The sequence below is a fragment of the Carcharhinus amblyrhynchos genome, chromosome 6, assembly GCF_965287045.1.
Source record: "Carcharhinus amblyrhynchos chromosome 6, sCarAmb.v2.hapA, whole genome shotgun sequence".
Lineage (NCBI taxonomy): Eukaryota > Metazoa > Chordata > Chondrichthyes > Carcharhiniformes > Carcharhinidae > Carcharhinus > Carcharhinus amblyrhynchos.
In genome coordinates this window covers 123815813-123839267 of record NC_137329.1, presented here as the reverse complement: position 1 = coordinate 123839267, position 23455 = coordinate 123815813, and the positions used below count along the sequence as shown (strand labels likewise).

The 23455-nt window shown below is 45.3% G+C and overlaps 1 protein-coding gene across 3 annotated transcripts in view; it reads left to right on the top strand.

The window, feature by feature from the left end:
* Nucleotides 1–23455, top strand: part of LOC145344575 (anoctamin-4) — a 162553-nt gene that overhangs the window by 65274 nt on the left and 73824 nt on the right. For all 3 annotated transcript variants that reach the window (XM_080191775.1, XM_080191774.1, XM_080191776.1), the window contains exons 3-4: nucleotides 4875–5011; nucleotides 11623–11781. In XM_080191775.1, coding sequence (XP_080047901.1) covers nucleotides 4875–5011; nucleotides 11623–11781 — 296 coding nt within the window. The remainder of the gene's footprint in view (nucleotides 1–4874; nucleotides 5012–11622; nucleotides 11782–23455) is intronic.

The following is a 23455-nucleotide window of genomic DNA, read 5'->3' as shown; positions in this document are numbered from 1 at the left end:
CAGGAATTTTTATCTGACAGATACTTTTGAGGGTTTTTCTGTTCCTGAAGCTTGGTCCATCTTCTAATGGAATTGCATCACCCCTGGAATGGTTCCAAGGCATTTGGCACAGGGATCTCCTTTTGCTTAATTTTTGCTTTGGTTGTTGAAGTGCTGACAGCTGCTGTTCACGGTAATGCAGATTGTGTAGTTGGTATTTGCCAATTTCCCAATATTGCTGATGATCTCCTGTTTAACTATGGCTGTCAGCTTTTTGCTTTTCCCCCAATGTATTTGAGTTATTCAGCATTATACTTCCATTCTCGACAACTGCACTAACACTTCCTACTACGGTGACTGTGAGTGTCCCAGCACCACAGTGTATTCAATCCTTGCCACACTCAAAAGGGTGGCACCGTGGTCAGCACTGCTGCTTCAGGGACCCGGGTTCGATTCCTGGCTTGGATCACTGTCTGTGTGTGTGGAGTTTGCACGTTCTGTGTGAGTTTCCTTCGGGTGTTCAGATTTCCTCCAAAGGTGTGCAGGTTCAGTGGCTCGACCATTGTAAATTGCCACTGGTGTCAGGGGGATTAGCAGAGTTTTAAAAATAAGTGGGAAAAGCGAATTGCGTGGAGGACACAGGAGATCTGGATAGGCTGAGTGCGTGGGCGTGGACCTAGCAGATGGAGTATAACGTTAGCAAATGTGAGGTTATCCACTTTGGTAGAAATAATAGTAGGAGGGGATATTACTTAAAGGGTGAAAAGCTGCAGCATGCTACGGTGCAGAGGGATCTGGGGGTCCTTGTGCACAAATCACCAAAAACCCAGTCTGCAGGTGCAGCAGGTGATCAAGAAGGCAAATAGGATGTTGGCCTTTATAGTGAGGGGAATAGAATATAAAAGCAGGGAGGTCTTGCTACAACTGTACAAGGCACTGATGAGGCCGCTACTGGAGTACTGTGTGCAGTTTTGGTCCCCTTATTTGCGTGAGGATATATTGGCCTTGGAGGGAGTACAGAGAAGGTTCACCAGGCTGATACCAGAGATGAGGGGGTTCCCATGAATGAATGAACAAAAGATATTCTGAAGATCTGAATTCTCCCTTGGTTCAGAGCGACTTGGCTGGGTTTAAGCTTGTCAGCCCCAAAGGATTGGTTGGAAATCTCCAGGAATTAAAGGATAATATCCAGGAGAAAAGTTGTCAAGACATTAAAAATGAATTGTTTCTTATTTTCTGAAGTTTTAGGAAAATTGGAGATAGCTGGGAAGGATGCCCTTGAGGGTTCGGCCAGAGGATGAAGTAGCTAATTCCCGTTTGGGGAACCTGGGTCATGGTAGTATTACTCATGTGACACCCACAATGAGGGCCATGTGGTTGGAGGCAGGACCCTTGTGTATTTGGCAAGCAGTTAGGAAGGAAGATGGCAGGTTGGCCTCCAATGAAAGGGGAACAGAGAACGGGAATAAAGACCTCTTGCTACAATTGTACAGGGCTTTAAGAGCTCACCTGGGATGCTCTGTACAATTTTGGTCTCCAGTTTTTTTTAAGAAGCATATCCTTGTATTGGAGGTGGTAAGTAAAGATTCACCAGTACCTGGGCTGGGAAGTTTGTCCATGATCAGCTGAGTAAATTGGGCCTATACCACTTGGGATCTGGAAGAATGAAAGGCGATGTCATTGCAACGTTGCAGATCCTGAAGGAGCTCTGTAGGGTAGACACGCAGCGTGTTACATGGTAAGGGGCGCAGTCTCTGGATAAAGGGCTTAGTAACTTCAGACCGAGACGCAAATAAAATGATTTCACTCGAAGGGTTGTGAATTTTTAGCACTGGAAACTCTGTTGTTGAATATGTTTATGACTGAGAGACAGATTCCTGATGTCACTGACAATCGGGGGATGAGGGAACAGGTGGAAAAATGAAGGTGAATTTCAAGATTTAGCAATTCTCTGGCAGAGCGGGTGTGGCAGGCTGTCTGGTGTACTCTTGTGTCTGTTTAAAATCTCCAGGATAGGTATAAATCAACAAAAAGGATCATGAAATCCTGTCCTTTTGATCTTGAGGAGTAAGAACCCTGTTTTCGCTGTACAGACACTCAGTGAACAGTTCTGAGCACCTACCTGTGTTACCATTAGAGGACCAATCATCACGCAGCCCTGAGGAAGGATATAAAGGCCTGGGCAGGGAGGTTTATTTGCTGATTCTGGGATTCCCAGGGTTATGTTAGAGATGAAATTACTCAAACTAGTGTAGCATTCTTTGGCATTTTCAAGCTAGCAAGGGGATCAATTCAGATGGAAAGAGGAGAACAATTTCCGCTGATTTGGGGATTCCAGGACTCGACGGGGATTTTGCAATTTTTGCAATTCGTGCACAAGTACCCCCAGATCCCTCTGCACCGTAGCATGCTGCAGCTTTTCACCCTTTAAGTAATATCCCCTCCTACTATTATTTCTACCAAAGTGGATAACCTTACATTTGCTAACATTATACTCCATCTTAGGAGTAAAATTGGGAAGCATTGCTGCACAGGGCACACATGGCAATCCATGGTGGATTAATTATTTAGGTTAGTGTGGAGCAATGATAGGTGTGTATAGTTAGGCTACTGTTCAGCCAAGGTCAAATTGATTGGTGGGACAGGATTGAGGTGAGAATGGCCTCCTGCTGTTCCTATTCCCCTACTCTGCTTCACTTGGTATTGTCGCTGCTTCATTTGTTTTGGATTTTAAGACTTTTTATTTGTCCTCACTCGATCCGATGTAATTCCAAGTAATTAGGTTAGGAAAATAACTTTCCTGGTGAGTTTCCACTCATTAATCTCTTGTGACAATGTGTTTCATGCAAGCAATTAAATGCTCAAGTGGGTATGTCTCTGCCTCCTTTTTCCCCTCTGTCTGTCTCTCTCCTTTTATCTCATTTATTTTAATGTGTTGTGACCTTTTTCTCCACCAACAGGGCCTGCACTTTTGGACTGTTTTGTCAAAGTCAGAGGGTTACAGCATGGAAACTGACCCTTCAGCCCAACTTGTCCATGCCACCCACCCTTTAAACCCCTCAGCTAGTCCCAATTGCCTGCATTTGGTCCATATCCCTCTATACCCATATAACTGCCTAAATGCTCTTTAAAAGACAATTGTACCCGCCTCTACTACTATGGCAGCTTGTTCCAAACACTCACCATCCTCTGTGAAAAAATTGCCCCTGGACACTTTTGTATCTCTCCCCTCTCCACCTTAAACCTATGTCCCCTAGTTTTAGACACCACTATCTTTGGGAAAAGATATTGACTATCTAGCTGATCTTGGCCCCTCATCATTATTTTATAGACCTCTAAGATCACTTCTCAGCTCTAGAGAAAAAAGTCCCAGTCTATCCATCCTGTCCTCATAACTCAAACCATCAAGTCCCAGTAGCATCCTAGTAAATCTCTTCTGCACTTTTTATCTTTTTCTATAATGGGGTGACCAGAACAGTGCACAGTATTCCAATTATGGCCTTATGGTGTCTTGTACAACTTCAACAAGATGTCCCAACTCCTGTATTCAATATTCTGACCAATAAAACCAAGCATGCTGACTGTCGCCTTCACCATTCTGTCCGCTTGTGACTTCACTTTCAAGGAGCTATAACGTGTACCCCTAGATCTCTTTGTTCAGTAACTCTCCCCAGAGCCCTGGTTCAATCTACCAAAATGTATCACCTCACATTTGTCTAAATTAAACTCCATCTGCCATTCGTCAGCCACTGATCAAGATCCTGTTGCAATTGGAGATAACTTTCCTCTCTGTCCACTATGCCACCAATCTTGGTGTCATCTGCAAACTTACTAACCATGCCTCCTATATTCTCATCCAAATCATTAACATAAATGACAAATAACAGTGGACCTAGCACTGATCCCTGAGGCACACCGCTGGTTACAGGCCTCCAGTTTGAAAAACAACTCTGTACAACCACCCCCTGGCTTCTGTCAAGAAGCCAATTTTGTATCCATTTAGATACCTCACCCTGGATCCCGTGAGATTTAATCTTATGCAACAACCTACCATGTGGTACCTTGTCAAAGGCCTTGCTAAAGTCCATGCAGACAACATCAACCGCACCGCCCTCATCTACCTTCTTGGTTACCCCTTCAAAAAACTCAATTAAATTTGTGAGACATGATTTTCCACTCAAAGCCATGCTGACTGTCCCTAATCAGTCCTTGCATCTCTAAATGCCAGTAGATTCTGTCTCTCAAAATACCTTCCAACAATTTACCCACTACAGATGTGAGGGTCACTGGTCTGTAGTTCCCAGGCTTTTCCCTGCAGCTCTTTTTTTAATAACGGTGATGGCAAAGATTTAGTGAAAAATTAACATTTGCATTTAGATAGCACCTTTAACACAAGACGCAGGAACACCAATCAACGGTCACATGAGGAGATGTTGGACTGGCGACTTGGTCTCCGGTTTTAAGAATCAAAATGAAGGAATTCTGGAACTTTGGGGCTGGCCAGCAGGAGCCCGGGGCTGGAATTTAAGTGATTTAAAAGTCTCAGCTATCGAGCAAGTAGAAATCGAGATGGTTTCAATTTGAGGAGGTCACAAATGGCAGCCTGGTATATTTAGCAACATCTGGTCGTTCTTCAGACATCTCTCACCACATTGCTCAAGGGAGCGATGATATTACTGAAGCAGATTTCTCTGTCTGCTTTTCCAGCACCTGCACATAGCGGAACATCATCAGAGAGCTGGTTCAGGTGGTTATTACCAGCCCGCTCCTGATCTTTTGATTCCTTTTTTTTTTCAGTGAGATTTGATCGTGCCTATCCAAGTTTGGAATGCCTTGTCTAGATTATTGGTTCCATCTGCACCACCTTTCTCTCACCTCTCCAATGTCTGTTTCAGTGACCCGGGATGTAAATATTTACCTGGGTGAATCCGAGGGGAGAAACAGCCCTTCGAAAGATGATGATTCCTTGCTTCACCCTGGAAATCTGACCAGCACATCCGATGAAACAAGTAGACTGGAAACAGGTGTCGAGGTGAGAAGTTTGTCACACTCTGATATTGAATGCACATACAATTGTGAAATGTAGGTCTTCAGCTTATTAGACTGTTTAGGATTTATAAATTTTTCATGAAGTGAATTGTTAAAGTTCTCACGGAATAGAATCATTGAATCCTACAGTGCAGACAAAGGCCATTCAGCCCATCGAGTCTGCGCCAACGACTATCCCAACCAGACCCTATCCCCATGACCCCACATGGCCATACCCCTGAGACAAAGGAGCAATTTAGCATGGCGATCAACCTAACCGGCGATCAACCTAACCAGCGCAACTCTGGACTGCGGGAGGAACCTGGAGCAAACCCACACAAACATGGGGAGAACATGCAGATTCCACACAGACAGACAGTGACTGGAATTGAACCCAGGTTCCCTGGCGTTGAGGCGGCAGTGTTTGCCACTGTGCCACCTCACGTTTTACTAGTTAAGTCCGCTGATTTTAAAATCATCACTGATAAAAGTGCAGCAAAGGATAGTCTAATTTTGGGGGGAGGGGGGTTTTGAGATGGCTGTCACTCCAACATTCAGAATATTGAGAAGGATTTGGGAAGATGTTTGAAAATGATAAACGCCTTGCTTTGTGGTGATTTTTTTTTCCCTGTATTCTGTGTTGGTCTACTTTAGCAGTGTGACATTTGATGCCTTAACAAAAAAAAACTAGAAGCAGGAGTAGGCCATTCAGCCCTTCGAGTCTGCTCCGCCATAACATCTTGATCAAAGCCGATCATTGAATTAATATCCTGATTTCCACCCCTCCTCCCGCTCTCTATATCACTTGATCCCTTTAGCCCCAAGAGCTATATCTAATTTCTTCTTGAAATCACTCAATGCTTTGATATCCATACCACGCACAGGTATTCAAATTTCCACAGCTTGGCAGGGGAATTATTCAGCCTCCCCTTTGGGATATGTTTTGGGTCTATATAAATTTGGGCTTTTTTTTGTGCCATTGGCTCAAAAGGAGAGAATTTCACATTTGAAATAAGCTTTCAACATTGTTGGATCCAGATCCTGGAACTTCCTTGCACTGGAAGCACCCTCACACTGGTTTGCACTTAAGAAATAAGTGAGGGATGGCTAACCATGCTGGCCTTGCCGACGCTGCCCACAGCCCTGGAATGGCCATTTAACAAGATGTCACTGGCTAGACCCAGCATTTATTGCCCATCCCTTTGTGAAGTTGATGATGAGCTGCCTTGATGGACCGCGCTGCAGTCCGCGTGGTGTAGGTACACCCACAGTGCTGTTAGGGAGGCAGCTCCAGGATTTTGACCCAGCCACAGTGAAGGAACAGCTGGTTATGTTTTGAAGTCCGGGAGGGTGAGTGACTTAGAAGGAAATCTGCACGTGCTGGTGTTCCCAGGCATTGGCTGCCCTTCTAGATGGCCGAGGTGGTGGGTTTGGGAGTTGCTGCCTCGGTCAGGGTGGGGGGGGCTTTGAGATTCTAGAGTTCTATATCAATCAGGAGTTAAAGGAGCTTTAATATTGGCACATAAATACTACAATAGGAGACTTTGATGGTTCTTCATGAATTATCTAACAGAGAAACATGTTGGCTGGAATTTTCTGTGTTGAGTTCATGTGAAAACTGGTTTAATTCACGCTATTTTGTTTTACTGGGAGTTCAGAGAAGAATCTCCTACACTGTGCTGCAGAGGCCGCCAGCGTGAATATCATTAGATTTCAAGAGACCTATTCCCACTGAAGAGGCTGAAATCAGCACGCAGAGTGGGCCATTGCGCATGCGCAGTTCTGTCAGGGCAGAAATTGCCATATGCACAGTAGCCCCACACTGCCAGCCTCCTCATTGTTGGCCTCCCTTCTTCCCCCACTGATCCTGTCTACAGACTCCACCCCCTTGGCAATGCCCAGTGGGCAGTGTCACGTGCCCCAGGCATTGGCACTTTGCTCTCTGGGCAGTGTCAGGGTCACAGGCTGGCACTGTCAATATCCAGGGTGATTGCCTCCCTTTCTCTCCAGTGGGGTGGGCTGCTGTAATCCTCGTTGGAGTGGGGGAGAGGCTAGCGGGACTGGAGACTCCAGTCCCAGGACTGCTAATAGAACATAGAACATTACAGCGCAGAACAGGCCCTTCGGCCCACGATGTTGCGCCGACCAGTTAAAAAGCAATGACCCTCTAACCTAAACCAAACCCTTTCCATCCATAAACCTATCCACAGATCTCTTAAACGCCCCCAAACTAGGCGCATTTACAACTGCAGCAGGCAGGGCATTCCAATCCCTCACCACCCTCTGGGTAAAGAACCTACCCCTGACATCCGTCCTATAACTACCACCCCTTAATTTAAAGCTATGCCCCCTCATGCTAGCTTTCTCCATCCGAGGAAAAAGGCTATCACTGTCCACCCTATCCAAACCTCTAATCATCTTATATGTTACAATAAGGTCCCCTTGCAGCCGCCTTCTTTCTAACAAAAACAACCCCAAATCCCTCAGTCTCTCCTCATAGGACCTCCCCTCCATACCAGGCAACATCCTGGTAAACCTCCTCTGCACCCTCTCCAAAGCCTCCACATCCTTCCTACAATGTGGGGACCAGAACTGCACACAATACTCCAAGTGCGGCCACACCAGAATCTTGTACAGTTGCAACATGACGCTGCGGCTCCTAAATTCAATCCCCCTACCAATAAACGCCAAGACACCGTATGCCTTCCGAACAGCCCTATCTACTTGATTCCCAACTTTCAGGGATCTATGTACACATACACCTAGATCCCTCTGTTCATCCACACTATTCAGAGTCCTACCGTTAGCCCTATACTCTACACATCTGTTATTCCTGCCAAAGTGAATTACCTCACACTTTGCCGCATTAAACTCCATCCTCCACCTCTCGGCCCAGCTCTGCAACTTGTCTAAGTCTCCCTGTAAACTAAGACACCCTTCCTCACTATCTACCACACCTCCGACTTTGGTGTCATCAGCAAATTTACTAATCCACCCAACTATACCCTCATCCAGATCGTTTATAAAAATTACAAACAGCAGTGGCCCCAAAACAGATCCCTGAGGCACACCACTCGTAACTGAACTCCATGACGAATACTTACCATCAACCACCACCCTCTGTCTCCTATCCGCCAGCCAATTCCTGATCCAATTACCTAAGTCACCCTCAATCCCAAACATCTGCATTTTCTGCAGAAGCCTTCCATGGTGAACCTTATCAAACGCCTTACTAAAGTCCATATATACCACGTCAACTGCCTTACCCCCATCCACCTCTTTGGTCACTTTCTCAAAAAACTCAATAAGGTTAGTAAGGCACGACCTACCCTCCACAAAACCGTGCTGACTATCTCCAATCAATTCATTACTCTCCAAATAACTATAAATCCTATCTCTAATAATTTTTTCTAAAACCTTACCCACAACAGAAGTAAGACCCACCGGTCTATAATTCCCGGGGAAGTCTCTGTTCCCCTTCTTAAACAGTGGGACAACATTCGCTAACCTCCAATCTTCCGGTACTATACCTGTGACCAACGACGACCTGAAGATCAGAGCCAGAGGCTCTGCAATCGCCTCTCTTGCCTCCCAGAGAATCCTAGGGTAAATCCCGTCCGGACCAGGGGACTTATCTATTTTCAAACCCTCAAGAATATGTAGCACATCCTCCTTATCAACTGCAATACTGTCCAGTTTACAACCCTGTAACCCAGTGTTCTCCACAGCTACATTTATGTCCCCCTGCGTGAACACCGAAGAGAAATATTGGTTCAATGCCTCTCCAATCTCTTCCGGCTCCACACACAAATTCCCACTCCTGTCTCTAACTGGCCCCAATCTTGCCCTAACCAACCTTCTGTTCTTAACATATCTATAGAACGCCTTAGGATTCTCCTTAATCCTATCAGCCAAAGTCTTCTCATGTCCTCTTTTAGCCCTTCTTAACTCACTCTTTAACTCCCTCCTAGCCAGTCTAAAGCTTTCTAGTGCGCTACCTGAGCCCTCAAGTCTCATCCAGACATGAGCCTCCTTTTTCTTTTTAACCGGCGAACCAACTTCAATGGCATTGAAATGATCATTTGTGTCGTATCTGCAGCTCCTCACCAATTTCTGATGTGAATGTAGCCGGAAATCCAGTGCAGGAAGACACTATAGGGGCGGGAACATGTGCTGCTAAAAGATTAGTGCAGCAGGATGGGAAAATCATCCCCTCTTGTCTTGCGTTTCATGGGGTACATTTATAAAAGCTTAATGGAGTGGAGATTGGCGCAGTTTACAAATTCTCCATTAAATTCATCAAATCTCATTGTGAATCAGTAAGTGCGTTGGCGTGGGATTTTTGTGTTCCTTGTAAATATGGATTTTTATCTGGAATTCCTGCCATAAAACCCATTACAAACCTGAAACAAGTTACTGAAAGAGGGGTTGTTGTTGTTTTTGCATCATTTTTGGATGCTTGAATTAAAAACTGAGGAGCCAGCAAGTACCTCTGAGCTTGGCTCCTGGATTATGCAGTGGGTTCGACACCTAACTTCCTGAGAATGTAACTCTGGGATGTCGATGAGTTCAGCAGACTGAGCGTGCTCTGTGAAAGGTCAGAGTCCAGTTCCAACACTCCCTTGTTGGACAAAGTAAAAGGGAATGCTGCCCTAACCACACACGAAACTTGAAACACCAAACTAAAATGTGATTGTTAAAGGGGTTGAGGCACCCCAGCCCCTGCGGTGCCCATAGAACAGGGAAAGCCTCGAGACTGCCAGTGGACACCATGCCCCCTTCCCAGGGAGCCCTCTTCCAAACAGGCTGGGGGCTCTACAGCACAATGTGTCCTGTTTGGTCTTGATTTGAGCAGTATCACCCACTCAGGCTACATAGTTGCTCCAGTGCAGAAGAGGCCATTTGGCCCATCCAGTTTGCACCGACTCAAAGAGCATCTTACCCAGACAATATCCCCTAACCCCATGTATTTACCCTGCATAACCTGCACCTTGGAATCCTCAGGGGCAATTTGGCAGGGTCAGTGCACCCAATTTGCATGTCGTTGGAGTGTGGGGGGGAACCTGGAGGAAACCCACTTAGACATGGGGAGAACATGCAGACTCCACACAGTCACCTGAGGTGAGAATTGAACCTGGGTCCCTGGTGTTGAGGCAGCAGTGCTAACCTGCGGTAATGACACGTTACCATACCAGTCCAGTGGAGATAGAACATTACAGCGCAGAACAGGCCCTTCGGCCCACGATGTTGCACCGACCAGTTACAAAACAATGACCCTCTAACCTAAACCAATCCCTTTTCGTCCATAAACCTATCCACGGATCTCTTAAACGCCCCCAAACTAGGCGCATTTACAACTGCAGCAGGCAGGGCATTCCAATCCCTCACCACCCTCTGGGTAAAGAACCTACCCTTGACATCCGTCCTGTAGCTACCCCCCCTTAATTTAAAGCCATGCCCCCTCGTGCTAGCTTTCTCCATCCGAGGAAAAAGGCTATCACTATCCACCCTACCTAAACCTCTAATCATCTTATATGTTTCAATAAGATCCCCTCTTAGCCGCCTTCTTTCCAACGAAAACAACCCCAAATCCCTCAGTCTCTCCTGAGGGTTGGTTCTGGGGGAGTTGCTGGGGCAGGAATTGGAATGTTGGTGTTTAATGCTGAACGTTTCTGTCCGAGACACAAAAGGATTCACTTCCTCCTTAGCTCCAACCTCCCTCGTCCTCCTGACCGTGCAAAAATACGACATACAGTCCAGCTTTGTAACACTGGCACTAAACAGTAGTGTCTGCTGTCTGAGCGGTGAGGCAGATTATCAGTGTTTCACAAGCTCAGTGCAGCCTGTCATTCTGCTGCAGTGTTGGAATATGAAGAGCATTCTGCAGATATTTGCTGCTGCAGAGATCTGTGCCGTCTCACTGTTGCGGGGGGAACATCACCTTCTCCCTGGTTCCTTTTTACCAAGTGACAGAGATCTGTCACTTCTGCTTAACCCAAGCTGCCAGCCAGCGAAAACACTTGCTCCAGATTTCCCTCTGTGATTTAATGGTGGTGTTTTAACACTTTCAGCCTTTTGGTAAACAGAGCAATAAAATCACTGAACAGGAAAGTTAGAAGCCAGCCTGAGTTATTCCGAGCAAATGTGCAAAAGCCCTGAGGCTACGGGGGAGATTTATTGGAATTGTTCTGGGACTTCACCTCTGAGAGACAGGATAATCAGGGATTGTTTTCCCGAGGGCCAAGAAGGTCCAAGCCAGGTTTAAAGCAGGGAAGCATTTTGACCAACGCCTACTGTCAGGAGGGCCGGTGACCAGAGCACATTAAGGTCATTGGCGAAAGGCTCAGAAGTGGGGTGAGGTTCTCAACACGGTGAGTTGTTGTGATCTGAAAGGGTGATGGAAGCAAAGGGAATTGGGTAAATGCTGAGGAGAAATCTGCCAGACTTTGCAGAAAGAGTGAGGGCGTGGAGACTTAACTGGAGAGATGCTTCAGCAGCAGGAATGGGCACAATGGGCTGAATGGCCTCACTAACGGGATAGAATTTTCAGGAGCTGGAACGGGCTGAATGGATCAGTACAGACACTCTGTGCACGTTTGCTTTGTTCCCCTGTAGGAAGCTACAGACAGAAATAAAGGCAATGGCCTGTTCTTCAGGGATGGGAAGTGTCGGATTGATTACATCCTCGTTTACAGAAAATCTAACGTACAGGCGGAGAAACGGGAGATGTTTGAGAGAAACCTGAGGGCTGAAGGATTGAACATTGAGAAAGAGGTGGGTCTGATTATCTTTGTTTTCTTTTGAAAGAACAGTCTGGTTACTGTCTGACAATTGGTTTGTTTTAGCTGTTAACGTCCTCACTGCCCTCTCGGGAGAATCCCAGATAACCTGTCCTGCCCCGTCCTCAGTCGTTGGACACACCCTTGGAGCGCCACAGACTTACTGATGGAGAGTTGCAGCTAGGACGTGTAATGAGAGATTTTTGGTTTTGTATTTATCATTGCATATACATTTTTTTTAAAATTCACTAGGTCAGAGAGATGTGTGCAGATAGATCAGAAACAAGAGGTCACTTATCTCCTCGAGCCTGTTCTGTTCTTTTCTATTATTTCAAGGGATGCGGGCATCGCTGGCAAGGCCAGCAGTTGTTGCCCATCCCTAATTACCCTTGAGAAACTCACCAGACCATTTCAGAGGGCAGTTAAGAGGCAACCACATTGCTGTGGTTCTGGACTAGCGTAGACCAGACTGGGTAGGGACGGCAGGTTCCCTTCCCTAAAGGAACAAAATGGATTTTAACAACAATTGATAGTTGCCATGGTCACCATTACTGAGACTACCTTTCTATTCTGGTGGGATTTGAACCTATTTCTTTAGTCTGGGCACCTTGATAACTAACCGAGCGATATCATCACAATGGTACAGCTTTCACCATTTGGATTCAACTGTAGCTGATCTCAAACCTGTCCGTCCGCCTGGGTTAAAAGCAAAATACCGCGGATGCCGGAATCGAACAAAAATAAAAAATGCTGGAAAATCTCAACGGGGCTGACAGCATCTACGGAAAGAGAGAATAGAGCCAATGGTTGGAGTCTAGATTACGCTTTGTCAGAACTGTTGAAGCTTTGACAAAGGGTCATCTAGACTCAACAATGGCTCTATTCTCTCAATGTGGAGATGCCAGCGTTGGACTGGGGTAAAGACGCTAAGAAGTCTGACAAGACCAGGTTTTAATCCAACCAATTTTATTTGATAGTAAACTCTCAAGCTTTTGGGGTTTGCCCCTTTGTCAGGTGAATGGAGAGTTCTGGAGAATGGAGTGAGGCCCGGACACGCCATTCACCTGACAAAGGGGCAAACCCTGAAAGTTTGTGAGTTTACTGTCAAATAGATTGGTTGGACTTAAACCTGGTGTTGTCAGACTTCTTACTATTCTCTCTCCACAAATGCTGTCAGACCTGCTGAGATTTTCCAGCATATTCTGTTTCTGTATCGGCCTTGGTTCTGTAACTCTTTATTGATGTGAATTTTGCCAACTCTTGGCAAAGCGTCACCTTGTGGAGGGCAGCTTTTCTCGTTGTATTTTTAAACACTTAAATCGGATGGGGGGGTGGGGAGGTGGGGGGTGAAGGGGTGGGGTTCCAACAATGCTATGCTGCTGGCGGGGCAGGTCTATTAACTTTTTGGTCCTTTTAAAAAAAATCAGGGTGCCCCCATTGTTTAAATTTAAAAATGGGGGGGAAAAAAGCCAATCGCCCCCCCAGGCACTGCTCTGTAATGACCCTTTGCCCTGAGGGCTATAGTGTGTGTGTGTGTTCTGTTTGCCAGCTGCAAGTTATGGGACTATTGTAGTTCATGTTGTGAAAAGACAATTTAGTGGAGGGGGCCCTAAATAAAAGTCTGGATCCCCATTATGTCATTGCCAAGGGTAATGGATTCCTGCCTCTTCTCCACCGCCCCCCCCCACCCTCTTTTTCAATTAACACCCCCAGTTTTCAACCACTTTCTTTTCTGGGGGAGAATTTTCCGGATTGTGTGAAGTGCTTCCTATCTCAAATGATCTAGTGCTAATTTAAAGTTCATGCCTCCTTAGTTATGCTTTCTGTGCTCTGTCTATGCTGGCCAGAGGTTGCATTATGAGAATCCACAGACAGGTGAGGGGGATGTAATCATTTCTTAACTATTCAAGAAATACTTTGGAATTTTTTTTGCAGTAAATTAAGTGAATGCGTCAGACTCCAGAGGATAGATTGTGTGACTCGCTGAAAATCTTCAATCTTTTTGCATGGGAAATAGTTCTATTATTCTAATTTAATTTTTTTTATATAAAGGTCTGTTTTGACAGATTTTCCTTTATCCATCATGAAAAGGAACTGCAAACTTTTTTACTTTTTTTATAAATGTAAAAGTTTGCCTTCCACAAGATGGCCCACAGGCTTTAAGTAATACGTGGCAGAAGCAATTATACGTTTGCTTATCGTACAAGTAATTTGCATATACTAATCACAAAGGCCCAAATGGCTGCCTCCCACTTCAAGATTCTACGTAAATGCGAGTACTTAATTTGAATGTTTAATGGCAAAAAGGTTTTCCATTATGACCGGAACATTCCGGCCAGATTTGGTACCTTCGTTAGATATTCTATTTAGTGTTAATTGAGGTCATTGAATATAGATATCGACTGTTTTTCACTTAAAAAAATTTGAGCATACGAGCAGGATTGTGTGTCCATCAACAGCATCTTAAATCTTGTCTGGCAAATCCAATTATTCTGTATGAACAAAAGCAATTAACTAGACAATCAATCGTGAGAGTACTTCATCTACAGAACAATTCCCAACTGATTTGAGCCAATGATATTTTTCAGTGTGGTTTGACTTTGAAGTTTTTATTTCTCCTGCATTTCTTTATAGTTTTAGACGATTTTGAAGAATGAAAACCAAATGTATTTTTCAGCCGATACAGATGTTAACGGGGAGGGGACGAGGAGGAAAGTGGTACAAGCTATCCTCTTTATATTTCCAATATAAATTCTTAGGTGGTTTATGTAAATGTAACACTGCACGCTTCCCACCAGTGGTTGTGCTGCAGTATCTTGAGAGCCCAGCATCGGAATTTTCCACCACAGGAACCATGGGGGTGGTGGCGGAGGGTTGGACCGTGCAAATATCCATGGACCTCGAGTGGGATTTTCCAGTTTGAGGTGAGCGCGGATGAAAACTCCCACCCCCAGGAGCTTGCGTGGGGAGTTTCCTTTATTAACACGGTCAGGAGAGCTTTGGCAGCATGTGCGAGTGGATATATTTGTAATATTTCTAGATCTCCAAGTTTGTGAATAGTGCAAACCTTTGCCACGGAGCGAATACCGAGCAGCATGACACCGTCACAGAGGTCTACAGCTACAGGAAGAAAAGCCCATTGCGTCTGCACTAGGCAAAGATAAACCATTAACTATTCTAAACCCTTTTCCAGCGCTAGGCTCATAAGCCTTTATGCTTTGGAGTCCCAAGTGCACATCGCAATACTCTGTGTTATGAGGGTCTTTGCCTCCACCATCCTTTTCAGGCAGAGAGTTCCAGACTCTCGCCATCCTCTGGGTAAAATAATATTTCCTCACATCCTCTCTAACCCTGCTGCCCCTTACTGTGATCACTTCAGCCAGGCTGATGAGGTTGGCTTGCTAGAGTATCAACCATCTGAGTTTTAATTGATGGTTAAATCAAGGAGCCTCATGCTCCCTATTTTAAAGCAGGTGTGTCAGACTCCCAGCCTGCATTCAGCAGCAAGCAGCTGGAGAGCTGGCTGTGTACAGATGTACGGTGTAAATAAAGTAACTTGGGGACTTCCGTCTCTGTGGAGTTATTACACTTAAATCTCTGCTCCCTGATTATTGATTCCCCCACTAAGGGGAAAAGTTCCTTCCTGTCCACTGTATCAATGCCGCTCATAATTTTTTACATCTCAATCATGTCCCTCTCGGTCTCCTCTGCTCCAAGGAAAACCAATCTATCCAACCTCTTCATCACCAGAACTCTCCAGCCCAGGCAATTCCCTGGTAAATCTCCTCTGCTTCCTTCCCAGTGCTATCACATCCTTCCTTTTTAATAATGTGGATTCCAGAATTGCACACAATACTCTGGTTGAATTGTCTGACCCTGTGCACACAGCGGGGATTCTCTGATCTCGCCCACTGTGAACGGTGATTTGAATAAACAACAAATTCTCATTGAGGGGGGAGCGGAGTGTGCGAGACTGGAGAAGTTCCCCCCTCCAGCTGTTTCTTATACATTTTCCAGCAAAAATCCCTGCTCTTAAACTCTATGGGCGAGATTATCCAGTTCTGCCCACCACGGGAATTGGAACAGGCTGGACAGAAAATTCGACAGATCATTTAAAGGCCCATTGACCCTGGGTGTGAAGTTCCAGTCTTGCGGAAGCACAGCTGGAAAGCCCTGCCCTAAGCCTTCAGAAGGAGGTGGACGGCCTGGCCAAATGGGCAAACACAGTAAAAAGTCTGACAACACCAGGTTTTAGTCCAACCTATTTATTTGATGATATACTCACAAGCTTTCGAGGGGACTGCCTCTTCGTCAGGTGAATGGAGAGTGAATGGGCAAAGACATGGCCAATGCAATTCCATATTGATAAGCACTGCACTTGGTAGAAACAACATGCCAAGGCATCATCATTGGGACTGTGACATCCTGAGGTACAAGAGGAGAGAGATAGAGAAGAAGGTGATCTAGGATTGCAATGGGATCTTGATCAATTGGGCCAGTGGGCTGACGAATGGCAGATGGAATTTTAATTTAGACAAATGCAAAAGGTCCAGAGATTTGTACAATTTAACAATTTCATTCACAGGTGGGCGTTGCTGGCTAGGTCACAGGCTGGCACAGTGGTTAATCGAACTAGGATGGGACTTATTCAGTTAATAGTAGGGAGGCTCCATGAAAGTGGAGTCAGAGATGGACATGGTGGTGAAGAAGGCATTCGGCATGCTTGGTTTCATCGGTCAGAACATGAACGCAGGAGTTGGAATATGTTTTGTTGAAGTTGTACAAGACATTCTCTTGGAATACTGTGTACAGTTGTGGTCACCCTGTTATAGGAAGGATATTATTAAACTAGAAAGAGTGCAGAAAAGATTTACTAGGATGCTACAAGGATTATCCTTTAGTTATAAAGAGAGGCTGGATAGACTGGGCCTTTTTTCTCTGGCATGTAGGTGGTTTAGGGGTGATCTTATAGAGGTCTATAAAATAATGAGGTGCAGATCAGCTAGAGAGTCAATATCTTTTTCCAAAAGTTGAGGGGTCTAAAACTAGAGAGCGTAGGTTTAAGGTGAGAGGGGAGAGGCACAAATGTGTCCAGAGAGGCAATTTTTTCTCACACAGGGTAGTGAGTGTTTGGAACAAGCTGCCAGAGGTGGTGGTAGAGGCAGGTACAATTTTATCTTTTTAAAAGCATTTAGACGGTTACATGAGTCAGATGGGTATGGAGGGATATGGGCCAAATGCGGACAATTGGGACTAGCTTAGGGGTTTAAAAAAGTGCAGCATGGACAAGTTGGTCAGAAGGGCCTGTTTCCATGCTGTGAACTTTTATGACTTCTATGGGGGATATATTCACATTCTTGAGAAGGGCACAGGGTAAACTTATCCCATCACTTCAACTTTAAGGATACTTGGCTTTGTAAACAGACGTTTGATCAAGCAAGTTGTTCTCACACCACATGGACTGCAGTGGTTCAAGAAGCAGCTCACCACCACCTTCTCAGGGGCCAATTAGGAATGGATATAGAATCTCACAGTGCAGAAGGAGGCCATTCAGCCCATTGAGTCTACATCGACCACAATCTCACCCAGGTCCTATTCTCATAGCCCATGCATTTACCCTAGCTAGTCCCCCTGACAGTAAGGAGCAATTTAGCATGGCTAACACCTAACTCGCACATCTTTGGACTGTGGGAGGAAACTGGAGCACCCAGAGGAAACCCTCACAGAACAGGGAGAATGAGCAAACTCCACATAGTGACCCAAGCCAAGAATTGAACCCGAGTCCCTGGCACTGAGGCAGCAGTGCTAACCACTGTGCCACCCTGTGACCTAGCCAGCAACGCCACCTGTGAATGAAATTGTTAAATTGTACCAATCTCTGGTTGGACCTTTCTTGCGTGGCTTTAGAGCAGCACAGAATGGAAAGGTTGTCAGACCTTGAAGAGGGTGCAAAGGAAGTTCACTTGAGTTATGTAGTGAGATTGGCAAAGCTGAGATTGTCCTCTGTGGAGCAGAGGTGAAATGGAGATGTAGTAAATATATTTAAATTTAGTGAGGGGTTTCAATGCAGCAATGAGAGAATAATTGTTTCCTTTGGAGAGGATTTGTAACCAAAGGTCATAAATTTAAAATAATTGGCAGCAAAACGAAAGGGGAAATGAGATCTCCCTCCAAACAAGGTTATTCTCAATGGAATGAGAAATGAGGGCAGGGTTAAATTTGGATCCCCTGAGTGAGGGGGGAGTCTGGTGCTGTCTGAATCTGTTGGAGGTCTTTCCCTCACTCCCGAAGCATGAGAAGCCCATTTGAGCAACAGAACTGTTGTGGAACATGAAATAATAAAAGTCTTTGTTTTATCTTGAGTGATGTTCCTCTTCACAGGGAAGAGGATGAAGTATCCCAGACGAGCAAATTGGCCATTTGACTGTAGGAAAACAGACTAAATGTGAGAAAGTAACTAAATAATGATGGGAACAATTTTATTCCAATTAATTCTCTTTAATGGAGTGTGAAATGGTGAAGATTACTTTGTGTAATTGCCTGCACTTAACAATTGTTGAAAAGAGCCTTTTGAGTAGTAAATGTTTTCGTACAAGGGGCACTTTGATTATTACTTTAGAATCTGCTTGTAGTTTGTTGAATTTAATGCACCTTTTAATCATGGAATCATAAAATTCTACAGTGCAGAAGGAGGCCATTCAGCCCATCAAGTCAGCACTGACCACAATCCCACCCAGGCCCCCTCCCCATAACCCCATGCATCTTTCCTTAGCTAGTCCCCCTGACACAGGCAATTTAGCATAGACAATCCACCTAACCAGCACCTCTCTTGGACTGAGAGGAAACCGGAGCACCCAAATGCAACCCATGCAGACACGGGGAGAATGTGCAGACTCCACACAGTGACCCAAGCCGGGAATCAAACCCAGGTCCCTGGTGCTGTGAGGCAACAGTGCTAACCAATGTACTGCCAGTGTTAATGTGAATATTTCTTTGGTCAGTAACAATTCTGGGAAGGATTTTGAAGGAATTGTCTTGGCATGCCTCAGGATGTTGTCGGAGTTTGTGTAGACGCTAGCATTGCTGTTTTTAATAATGACCTGAATTAGCCCCATGTTGCTGTTGCAGTGAGTGCTCATTTGTGAAATCTGCATCTGTACTTTTGCACATGTCATCTCATCACCTCGCCTCAAACATCAGATGTTTCATTTCAGTAGTAAAGCCAAACTAATGAGGGCACTACTGTCTAAACAAGCATTTACCGTTCATCAGTGGTTGCCTGGAGAAGGCGGTGATAAGCTGCAGTCCATGTAGGTACACCCACTGTGCTGTTAGGGAGGATTGTCACCCAATGATGCTCAATATGACTTCAAGTCGGATGGTGTGGAGCCTGGAGGACTGATGGTGTCCCCATGTATCTGCTGCCTTTGTCTTTCCAAATGGTCAGTGGGGTAGTCTGCTACCACTCTGCACTGGTGAAAGGGGCAAATGTTGGGGTGGTGGATTGGTTGCCAATCCAGCGGGGCTGCTTTGTCCTAGATTTGCAGATTAGGTGGATTGGCCATGGTAAATTGCACCCACTCTGAAAGAACACCTTTGCCCAGATTTGAGATGCAACGGGCCAAATGGATTCCATGGGCCGTGAAAGGTGCTATATAAATGCAAGTCTCTTTGACCTGTTACCCTTCAGGTGATTTCTAATGCAGTCTCAGGGCCTTTTATAATTAGGGGAGAAATTAAAATGAATGGAAGGGGTGAAAATGTTGACTGCGGATTCACTCTTGTCAAGTTCCAGTTTCACCCCTTGGTGAGTGTGCATGTCAGGGACCAGATTAAAACTCCAACACATTTTCCGAAGTTAGCCTAGACCCCAACTTTTCCTTTTTGGCATTAGGGTGAGCATAAAATGTTTCACTCCAGTTATGATTCTGTTAACCCACTAGGAAGTTTTTAATTTAAAACAAAAGACAAAGAATTAGCATAACTTTTAACAATTACAATAGTTAAACATGACCAAGTATAATTCTTATCAGCTAGCTATCTCTGTTATTCCAATTTAGCAGTATCTCCCAGAGAGACAAATCCCTTCTTTACAACTGATTAGTATCCACATGGGGACATCTGCTTTTGGTGCTAAGTTCCCAGCCTTTTAACATCTCTGTACAGAGATCCAGACAGATAACTATCATCTCATACAACAGAATCTCAGTGAATAAGACATACTTCCTGACTGATTCTAATCTCCAATTTAAGACAGCGAGAAAAGAGATACTGCCCTCAACTCCAAGCTGCACCTGACTGGAATATTCTGTGTAAGCCTTGCTCCGTAGTCACATGATTTATTCCCTATCAATCATCCTAATCAAGCCCTACTCTGCAAAATCCCAGAGGAACACTTAAAAACAACAGAACGGCATTAGTCCAAATTAAAGCGAACACATTCTAGCAATTAAACTCCTGCAGTAGTAATAGAGGATGTCAGTTGTACACCCACCTGCACAGTTTAGAACAAACTGTTATTAAAAATAAAATCCTGCACAAGATGCATGACATGAATGCATTTCTTAAAAGTTAAATATTGAATGGAGTAGAGAACATTGCAACCTTCTGCATATATTTACAGCTTTGCATCCTGAGCAGGTTAAGCAGGTTGTACCTGCTTCACGCTGACTGCTAGTTATTCACTTGTTTTCCACAAATGAATCAAATTTAAACCTGACAATTGACTCAATGTCTTGCAATTTCACAATGCCACCACAGCTCTTAACAGACCGTGTGGTAAAGTTAAGATTATTTATTAGTCACAAGTAAGGCTTTCATTAACGCTGCAGTGAAGTTACTGTGAAATTCCCCTAGTAGCCACACTCCGGTGCCTGTTCGGGTGACTGCACCTAACCAGCAGGTCTTTCAGACTGTGGGAGGAAACCCGTGCAGACATGGGGAGAACATGCAGACTCCACACAGACAGTGATCCAAGCCAGGAATCAAACCTGGATCCTTGGTGCTGAGAGGCAGCGGTGTTCGCCACAGTGCTGTCCAGTAGCTAAGCAAAGCTAAGTGTTGGAAGATGAGGAAAGACTGCATTTATATAGCAACTTTCCAAAGCATTCTGCATGTCGTCCCTATTATAATGTAAGAATCATGGCAGCCAATTTGTGCACAGCAAGATCCCATAAACAAGCATCCTGGCTGACTTTTTTTTTCCGTCAGCTGCTGCCACCAAATGGTTCCCCTCATTTCTGGGATCTTGCTGTGCTGCTCCGTTTGCCGATAGCGGTGACTACACCTTGTTGAATCGAAGTGGTAGTCTATGCCGTATCCTGATGGAATGAGGTGCAAAGTGAATAACCGGATTGGATTTATTTTCTTTCCCCAAAAAAACCTATTAATTGTTTTGCATTCCCATTCCCAGCCACCTGGGGGGGAGGGAGGGGTCAGGTCAGGGGTCAGTGAACCCTAACGAGGATGGTAAAATTCAGCAGCTTGGGACACTGCTCAAAATGCAAGATTCAGTGAGGTTAGCAGCATCCTCTGAAAGCTGCAGAGTAAATACTGCGGGGACTGGAACCTGAAACCAAAACAGAAAATGCTGAAACATTTCTCTATAGGATCCTTGTCAGACCCTACTTGGAGTACTGTGCGCAGTTCTGGTCGCCTCACTACAGGAAGGATGTGGAAGCTATTGAGAGGGTGCAGAGGAGATTTACAAAGATGTTGCCTGGAATGGGAGGCATGCCTTAGGTTGAGGGAGCTCGGTCTCTTCTCCCTGGAGAGACGAAGGTTGAGAGGCGACCTGATAGAGGTTTATAAAATGTTGAGAGGAATAGATAGGGTGGATTCTCGGAGGCTATTTCCCAGGGCTGAAATGGTCGCTACGAGAGGACACAGGTTTAAGGTGCTGGGGAGCAAGTACAGAGGAGATATTAGGGGAAAGTTTTTCACTCAGAGGGTGGTGAGTAAGTGGTGTTGGCTGCCGTCGGTGGTGGAGGCGAACTCGCTGGAGTCTTTTAAAAGACTTCTGGATGGGTATATGGGATCTAATGGGATTGGGAGTTGCAGATAGTTCTATGGCTTGGTAGGTATAGATGTGATCGCCGCAACTTGTGGGCCGAAGGGCCTGTTTGTGCTGTAGTGTTCTATGTTCTATTTCAGCAGGTCTAACAGCATCTGTGGGGAGAGAACAGAGCCAATGTTTTGAGCCCAGAAGACCCTTCAGAGCTATGCATTCTAGATCTTTTGATTTATTATTGTCACATGCATCAATATACAGTGAAAAATATTTTTTGCACACTACACAAAGCATACTGTACATGAAGGAGTGAGTGCAGAATGTAATGTTACAGTCATACATAGGATGTAGAGAAAGATCAACTTAATGAGGTAGGTCCATTTTAAAGCAGGGAAGAAGCTGTTCTCAAGTCGGTTGGTGTATGACCTCTGGAAGAAGGTGGAAGAGAGAATGTCCAGTGTGTGTGGGGTCCTTAATTATGCTGGCTGCTTTCGCCAAGGTAGTGGGAAGTGTAGACAGAGTCAATGGATGGGAGGCTGGTTTGCGTGATGGACTGGGCTACATTCATGACCCTAGATCAGTGACTGGGGACTGTCGCACCTGGTTTGTTCCTCTAAGGACAGAACATACGTCTTATTGAGACGTATAAGATGATGAATGGGATGGATAGGATAGAGGTGGAGAAACTCTTCCCGCTCAAAAAAGACAGTAGGACTAGGGGGCACAGCCTCAAGATAAAGGGGGGGCGGTTTAGAACGGAGTTGAGGAGGAACTTCTTCACTCAAAGGGTGGTGAATCTCTGGAATTCTCTGCCCGTTGAAGTGGTGGAGGCTGCCTCGCTAAATATTTTTAAGACGCGGGTTGATGGGTTTTTGATAAGAGGGGGGATTAAGGGTTATGGGGAGAGGGCGGGAATGTGGAACTGAGCAGCGACAGATCAGCCATGATCTTATTGAATGGCGGGGCAGGCTCGAAGGGCTAGATGGCCTACTCCTGCTCCTATTTCTTATGTTCTTATAAATGTTGTTCAATCACTGGGATTATCCCAAGGACTGGAGCAATGAGCTTGGGAATGCTTCATGCTGCTGGATGCGATTTTAATATCACCTGCAAACTGGGGTTGGTCTTTTTCAATCAGGGTAAACCAAAGCTTAATGTTAAAATTGTAACGACGACACTGGGGGTGAGTCAGTAACCTGTCATTGGAGCTGGAATGAGCATCTGGATTTGGAGCAACGATTTTTGTACGTTGAGCATATTCTCGCTGGGAAAGAGGTGAGTAAAGTTTGTCTATTAATGTCACAAGTAGGCTTACATTAACACTGCAACTAAGTTACTGTGAAAATCCCCTAGTGGCCACACTCCGGCGCTTGTTCGGGTACACTGAGGGAAAATTTTGGCCAATTCACCTAACCGGCACATCTCTTGGACTGTGGGAGGAAACCAGAGCGCCTGGAGGAAATCCATGCAGACATGGGGAGAATGTGCAAACTCCACAGACAGTGACCCAAGCTGGGAATCGAACCCAGGTCCCTGGTGCTGAGAGGCTCAGTGGTTAGCTCTGCTGCCACCGTGGGTGTGAGGTGATGATTTCTAACATGTCAAACGTTGTAGTGTTGGCCATTAGAAGCTGGTTCACCTTGTTCAGGACAGTGGGCCC